Raw genomic sequence first — 8,270 nt, 5'->3', positions numbered from 1 at the left:
AATCCGTAAAGGTCAGAGTACAAGTGACAGATTTTTGGTTTTAAAGAGTAATCGAGACCAAAAGCATAATCATGTTTAGTCTTCCAGGGTGAGTCACTCCCAATCCTACTCCTAACCTCCTAAATACCCACTTCTTTTTTTTTTACACCTCAAGCTTGCTCTGTTAAAAATGTCAAGTCTCAACCTCATGGCGAGATACGCTGATGACCTAACTGCGACATCATCCAGGTCATTTGTCTCAAATTTTGTAAAAACTCCTCCTGGAGTCACAGCAGACATGATACAACTGTTCTCACAGGCTGAAAGAGTGACAAATAAACTTCATTAGTAAAAAATCAGTGGAATTTCCTTTTAACGACCCAAAATTGACAGATGGTTTGGTGACAAAGCCTTTACCCAGCAGCCCAGCCTTGTTATCCCCCACCATCTGATCGATCATGTAGCTTACTTGCGTGTTCATTCGCGAATCAAATCTGAGTTTTAATCCAGTTCACAGCACAGGGAGGCAGTTTGTACTCTTGGAAAACTGTGTTGGGACGGGTTGAAGCCCAGTGGCGACAGCTCCAGTATGAACACCACTGCTTTATCGAGGGAGGGAAGCAATCAAACTCATTCGCGCAAGTGACTGATTGGTCTTCTGCACTTTGGAGTTTGACAGCATCTCACTTGCAGGCCTTCTAAAGGCATTTTATGAGGGCGGAACAGCTTTGACATTTTGCTGAACTTTTCCTTCGGAAATATGCATGTATGCTTTTTTTGTTGTTGTCAAAAGTTAGATTAAAAAAAAAAGATAACATTCTCATATCTGTCTGGTATTACAAAAAAAAAAAAAAGTGAAAACATGGCTTTAAGAAACTGTTTGATAAAAGAAATTTAAGATCTGCCTTTGAATTATTTATCAGGGGGACAATGAGAGAGCTCTTTTAAATACCTAGTACGTTCTGATCAGCTAATTTAGCGCCATGTACTGATATGAACCTAAATGGTCACAAAACATCAGACTATTGATAATGTGACGTAACTCAAGTCAATGCTTTTAGCCTCTTTGTCCCCTGTTGGGTAACAAGAAGCAGCTGGAGAGGAGAGGAGAGGAGAGGAGAGGAGAGGAGAGGAGAGGAGAGGAGAGGAGAGGAGAAGAGAAGGGGCAATCAATGAGGTCAGTGAATCATGATTTATTATACAGCACCCAGCCATTAGTGTCACACATACTTTGTCACACTGCGTAAAGATTGCATGTCCCTGCCTATCGAACAGGCTTTGGCCCGTCGCCTGGTGCTAAGTGGGTTGGTGGGGAATTTTTGTTTGACACGAAGGGGGAAACATGGCAACCTTGGGGGGGGGGGGGGGGGTCCTGAAAGGATGATGGTTATTATGTCAGAAGAACAGTGGACATGGGCTGACATATTCACAGATGAAGCAATAACGCGTGTTTGACCTTTTTAAATGATTATTCTGGCACTTTAAGATACTAAAAACTGTAAAGAAATAGGACTTCTTAATTTCCGACAAAATCTGAAGTGCAAAAATGTATTTGTGGTACAGCTTACTCCAAAAGGTCTAGCGCACAACCCTGTGTCAACACACAAATCATCATTTTTACACTTTGTCTATAACAGAAAAAAGGAATAGGCTTGCTGGTATTTTCTTACTTTGGGACAGCAGCTCGCACCCGTCTCCAGTCCGTATGCTAAGCCAAGTAAAGATGTTATGGGAAGAAACCCAACATGCAAATCTCCCCTTATGTTTAAAAAAAACCCTTCATAATCAAACCTACTCGGTGTAAGGATGTATTTTATGTGACAAAAATAATCAATAATGCTGCACCTTTTGGTTGCACATGACACCACAGCGCATGTCACCTTGAAATGACCCAAAGCATGCGCATACATCCCCCCCCCCCACTGAGCTGAGGCACATCCACCTGTTCCGCCACCAGAGGAATGAAAATAAGAAAATGTGTGGAAATATTGCCTTTTCTGTGTAACCACGGCAACTCCTTCCTTCAAATGAAACATCACCAAAGCCCCCGCCGCGTCAGACGAGAGGGGAGGGATGCGCCGTCTGCCGCTTACCTGGCTTTATTAATAAACCAGCCGGTTCACGTGGTCAGCCCATCCCAGCGCAGTGTTCTGCTACATTAGCAAGGTATTTTCGACTGGGTGATTTTTTTTTTTCTTCTTCTCTCATACGAGAGAAGCGGATGCTGCTGCTGCTGCTGTTGTGAGGGAGAGTGGAGCTTGTTTGGAAGAGCAGGGTTTTGTCCCCCCCCTCTCTCTCTCCTCTCCAAAGCTCCTCCTCTCCCGTCGGAGAGCGGAGACCGGTCACATCTTTTTTTTTTTTTTTTTGTTGTTCAATGAGAGCAAGAGGGCACCGGAGAGGATTTCCTAATTCCAACCTGCTGCTGTTGCCGTGCGGCTGTTTCCTCGCCTCCGTCAAAGGTAAGGCATGACACGGTGTGCGAGGCTCTCCACGCGTCATGCGCCTCGCCAGGAGCAACTCATGTTTGGGGCTGTTTTGCTCGGGGATGACGGGTAGCCGTTTGTTGGGGGGTGAGGATACAGCTGAAAGGGCGAATGCTTTATTGAAGGGCAGACAAGGGGGGATGGGAGGGGGTGGAGGGGGGAGAGAGAGAGTTGTCAGTGTTGCTGGCATGTCAGGCGAAGGCGTTCAGCTTTGAAGGCAGCATCGGTGAAAAGTCAAACAGGACAGGATGCGCGTTTTTTGTTGTTGTTTTTTTTCTTCTTCATCTGCTTTTACCTGAGCAGCAGCGTCGCACCGTTTACCGTCTGTGACTGACCGCAGCCAAGTGATGTCCGTAAACCGTCGGCCTTCACATGTCCTCATATTTGCAGGTGCATCTCAAGATTTCTCACCACAAGTTGGCACAAATATAAAATGGTTAAATCGGGATCAGTCAGTATATCGCCTTTCTGCGTCCCAAGTTTTTTTTTTCCGTCTGTTTGCGTATCTTGTGGTTTACATTCATTTAGCCTACTTGAGATTTCTGTTAATTCAGGGGTTAATTCAGGGGTTGTCTGCTTAGGCTACAAAACTACCACCATCACAACAAAATTACATTTAAATGTTTAAACTTATACGTTTTTGGATTTATTTTTCCTTCATAAATGCTGGCATTTATTTCAGTGTAGTGTGAGGGGACAACAGTTAAATCACGGGATGCTTTTAAAACCAATGTTATGCATTAAATATCCATTTTAGGCTGAATAATGTGCATGAGACTTTAATTCTTGGATATCATTTTCTTAATGTCTTCATGTGGTGTTTTCTTGGTCTGGAATAGATTGGTTTATAGCCAAGTCTTCCACAGCAACACTGATTTAGTAGTTTTTTTTTTTTAATTGTTTTTATTTATTTAAAGGTCAAAAATGAAATCTGCATTTTGCCTCTCGTCACTAGACTAATTAATCCAAACCAAAATAAACCTTGTGCACACAGTATTAATCACTTTAAAAAATAAATAAAAAATGTATCGTGTTTCATTGGCAATTTTACTCTGATTTTTTTTTTTTTTTTGGTCCAGTAATTAATGTATTTCTTCGTTCTTTCAACACTGTCCAGTAGAGGCTAATATGAAGACATCATTTGGCAAACCAGACCCTGGAAAGCTCCTACAATCTTTTAAGCTCGTTTGAAACTGAAGACAGCACCATGCACTGTCTCCGATAATCGCCGCTGCCCACTCTCCCCTCTTCCTACCGACCAATTGAGAGTGAGGACACCCAAGAGCTGCACACAGACATGGGTTCAGATCAACCTTGCATGGATGCTCTAGAGCGAAGACCCACATTGGGTCCCACCTGGAAGCAGACGGGCCGTCGGTGTCTGCGAAAAAAGCTGCGGCCCGTTCGGATCTTAGGGTTCGTCTTCAGCCTGGTGGCCTTCAGTGCTGTCTCCTTCAGTGCCTTGACCTGGAGCTCAGGGGGGGTGCGTGAGCCGGCGCTCCCCCAGGAGAGCCTCCACCAGTCGGCCCCACACAGGACTCTACTTTTCACCCAAAACAAGTGGGACCCCAATGTGTCAGCTGACATGCCGATAGCCATGAAATCCACAGCAGATAGCAACGAGAGCCATGGGGAGTACCCACGAGACCTTTTTACCCGCGAGGAGAGGCGCCAAGGAGCCGTGGCTCTCCACATGTTTGGCATGATCTACATGTTCATTGCCTTGGCCATCGTGTGCGACGAGTTCTTCGTCCCAGCACTGACAGTCATCACAGAGAAACTGACCATTTCAGATGACGTAGCGGGCGCCACTTTCATGGCGGCAGGCGGCTCGGCCCCGGAGCTCTTCACCTCCATCATTGGAGTCTTCATCTCGCACAGCAACGTGGGCATCGGGACCATCGTGGGCTCGGCCGTCTTTAACATCCTCTTCGTCATCGGGATGTGTGCAATCTTCTCCAAGGAGATCCTCAACTTGACCTGGTGGCCGCTCTTTCGTGACGTGTCCTTCTATATCATGGATCTGATCATGCTCATCATCTTCTTCCTGGATAACATCATCTCCATGTGGGAAAGTATCACGCTGCTGTCCGCCTACGGCGCCTACGTTATCTTCATGAAGTGCAACAGCACAATGGAGGGCTTTGTCAAAGGCTGCATGAACAAGAACCAAGTGGTGGAAGTAGAGGTACAGCCCAAGGTGAGTTGAACATATAGTTTTATATGAAGTTTCAAAACATTAAAGACGTTGCAGTATGTGCAGTAATGAGTTTTTGGCTGATAGAAATGACCTTCGATGTCTCCTCTGGTTACACACTCATCCCATTTGAAACACTTCATACAGCTGGTTTCTCGTTCTAATGACTTGCTTTGATAACGGTTTCACTTGAACCTCAAACCAGTTTATTCGTAGCGACATGTTCTTAATTACATGCATCTTTTTTTTCTTTTGGTTCTCATCAACCCAAGTGACTATTTTCAAATAGAACCAGTGTCTCTCAGATGTGCAGCACTCTTAGATCACTCAATATGGAACAGCTGCTTCCAAACATATGCTGTGTTGGCTTATATCGTACACTCATTACTTCAAAATAACAGAAACATATTGGGCATAAAGTGTGGAGTACTTTTAGCTGCTAAACTGACCATCGTACATTAATACCATTCACTCGACGCTGCTGTGCAGGGCTGACATACAGTATTCCACTGTGGGATTAATGAAACAGAGTCAAATGTGTAATTCTGGGTTAAGCTTTACAAATTGTGTCCCAGTCTGACAAACAAATCCCTTGGAAAATCTCAGGAGATATTTTTTTCCGCCCAGTTAAAGATTCCCGACATAAACACTGTATTTAAATTGTTGGCATATAAAATTCGAGGTGAACCAAGTACAGGATTTGTGCGTTTGTCCCGTGCTTCTCTTCATATTTGCTTTAAGTGGAAGTTCTTCACATACAGTCAGTCAGCGTAATATTTCACTCCTTGCTCAAAGGCATTAATAGCAAATACTCTGCAGACAAAAATAGTAGAAATCATTGCGTCACTTCACCTAACATTCACCCCGTCAATGACACTTGAGGGCAAAAGACACTGCAGTGCAATTTGATACCGGTGTAGAGATTATCCGGACGGATTTAGATTTCTTTGTGACATGAGATGAAAATGAAATTTTTAGAAAGTTGTACTGTAAAGCTTTCATTAAATCGGGATTTATTCTGAGTACATAAAGGATATTTAAACAGCAGGTTACACAATGTAGACAAAAACTCTCAAGGAAGCCAATAGCAGCATTTGCTGTGCAGTGTGTGTAAACCAAAATGCTAAAACGAATGCACCTTTGTTTGAAAGTAAACATGTACATTATCATTGTCTGTACTTGTATGCTTTATATGCTATAGTCATTTGGTTCAGGGTTTATGTGCAAGAAGAGAGTGAGAACTGTGGTGCACGGGCTGAGTGCCAGAGAAGACTCAGGTGACCTTGAACTGCAATGAATTCTGGGTACTTTGGCCAGGAGAAGCGTGCATGGGTGTCTGCTGGAAAACAACTTTTGATGGAGGAAAAAAATTGCGCAAGACAGATGAGTCGATTAAAACCCCGCCATCACGTCTCATCTTCCAGTCGCTCACAGCAGATTTAGCTTCTCCTCTCTCTGGCTTTGTGGGTAACAAAACCGTGGCTCCACTTCCCAGCATCCTCATTAAAAAAAACATGAATTAAAGATGTTCAAAATGACCATCTAAAGCTGTTACTTTACTTTAGATATAGGTTGCCAGGTAACCTCTTTTTTTCATTTGTAGCCTGGTCAGGGTTAATAGAGCTACAAAGGAACAAATATTATTAGAATATAATCATCTAAACACAGTTTTTAATCAAGCTTTGACACTTTGGGGACATGTGTATTTCAAGACACAAGTGTTATTTTGAGAGTTAATTGATATTCGCTGGCGTGTGTGTGTGTGTGTGTGTGTGCGTTTGTGAATATGTGTGAGTTCACACGAGCGAAGCAGAGTGACACAGGAGGGCAAGGACTAGAATTCCAGAGATATTTCATAAAAATGTCAGATAAAATATGACACCAACTTTTATGAAGTGAATCATTTCATTGTGGTGAATGTGTTCCAATGTGTCCTCCATACAGCAGAGCAGGTGTGAGGACGCTAGTGTCGTTTTACGCCGTGTCCTTGAACTAAACACTTGATTAAAATGGGCTTCCCTGAGACTATTACATGCGTTATGATATCGGGACGTCAATGTTGTGTGTTACATTGCTGCCATAGACCGAAACACAGGCAGGCAGCAGCAGAGGAGAGGTGGTGTTATGGGGCTGCTCGGCTGGTAATTGGTAGTTTGCCAGTAACAGCGTATGTTTGCTATAAATACCATGAAAAATTAGATTCTGAGGTTCACGTAGACGGCAGGGTGATGTTCTGTATTTAGAAGTCATCCGTCAGTTTTGTATCTGTGACTGCCGCCTTTCATCGCATTAGATAACTGCCTCTGCTGCCTTTTCTTTTTATTTTGTTTTTGACGTGAAAAGTTTCTTTTATCTCACTCGTTTATTCTGCTCCCGGTAACACAGAAATAGATGGCTTTGTTTCTCTTATTTTCTAGAAAATAATGTGTTCGCTCCCAGGCAGTGAGTATAATGGAGAAAGCAGGGCTTGCATTTTGATCATTTGGACAAATCAGAGGTGTCATAGGATGGTTTTTTTTTTTTGTCTTTTAACCTGTGGGCTGAGGTCTAGCATTATTAATACAACCCAAACACAGCTTTCAGATCTCAGTTCCATGCAGTGGCTGCTTGGTCTACTTAAGCTATTGTTTTATCAGCAGTTGAACAGCGTCATTGAAAAGCAATCTGCAATAATCTCTCAATCCAGTTAACACAAATATAATGATCGACAGCACTATGCACTTCCACTTCCACAAAATAGGACAGCAGAAGCTTTTGTTTGTAGCAAGTTCAAGACATCGCATTGTTTGGGTGGAGACCGCATATGGACGGTTTCACACTCTCTCCACTCGGCTGATATTGGTTGTGGAAATGCACTGAACTCAATGAACAAAACAAAAATGAACTCCAGTTTCTTCTACTAAAAAAATAGCCTTGCACCATACTGAGAGGTAGGAAAAAAAATGTCTTCTAGTTAATATGACTGCCTGGAACTGATACCTTTTGGCTCATTGGGGTCAATCAACACAAGCTGTATTCTCCATTTAGTCCATTTAGTTGTGGTTTTCTTTCCACCACCACCTGAGAGAAGTGTCTGTCTCTTCAGCAGTTAAATGCACCACTTTGTTGACTATGTTGTTGGTCACTATTTTTGTGTGTCTGATGTCCAGTGGTGGACAGATTGTGTCAGTCAGACGTCTACCGTTGCTGCAATCAGTGCTGATGAAAGTGAACCAAAACGGTGAAGAGGAAGGCCATAAAATCAAAACAAAATGCCTTTGGGGTTGTCACTAAGTAAGAGATGATGTAATCCATTGTTAAAATTACATTATTGTCAACAGTAGCTTCAACATTGGTGACTATGTCTCTCAAAAATGGCAAAAGCTTTCATTGATTTTTATCACCAAAATAACCATTTCAAATACATTTGTTCCCTTGATGTCACAACAACTGATTTAAAAGCTCTCTAACTCACATTGTGAAATCATATAATCATGCTTCAGTGTCGTCCATCTTTAACCCAAGCAGATGTTGGAAGGAAGCATTTTCCTTTCATTCTGGCCTGATTGGTGCCTAATACCTTTGTTTACTTAATGAGTGCTTAGCTGCTTGTTAATCTCACAAGAAGGGCA

General features: G+C 42.8%; 1 protein-coding gene across 6 annotated transcripts in view; it reads left to right on the top strand.

Moving 5' to 3' along the window:
• The first annotated feature begins 1,998 nt into the window (after positions 1 to 1,998).
• LOC138624725 (sodium/potassium/calcium exchanger 2-like) overlaps positions 1,999 to 8,270 on the top strand; it is a 46,454-nt gene continuing 40,182 nt past the window's right edge. For 2 of the 6 annotated variants that reach the window (XM_069705171.1, XM_069705170.1), the window contains exons 1-2: positions 2,000 to 2,438; positions 3,580 to 4,663. In XM_069705171.1, coding sequence (XP_069561272.1) covers positions 3,760 to 4,663 — 904 coding nt within the window. In that variant the 5' untranslated portion in view covers positions 2,000 to 2,438; positions 3,580 to 3,759. Of the gene's footprint in view, positions 2,439 to 3,579; positions 4,664 to 8,270 lie in introns of all 6 variants that reach the window. The other 4 variants (XM_069705166.1, XM_069705167.1, XM_069705165.1 and 1 more) reach the window with 4 other exon arrangements.

Source organism: Brachyistius frenatus, unplaced genomic scaffold (genome assembly GCF_029030835.1).
Source record: "Brachyistius frenatus isolate BFR_SWC_R1_liver_20210118 unplaced genomic scaffold, ASM2903083v1 Contig_54, whole genome shotgun sequence".
Classification (NCBI taxonomy): domain Eukaryota; kingdom Metazoa; phylum Chordata; class Actinopteri; family Embiotocidae; genus Brachyistius; species Brachyistius frenatus.
Note: the sequence above shows the minus strand (reverse complement) of the source record. Positions and strands in the feature narration are given on the sequence as shown.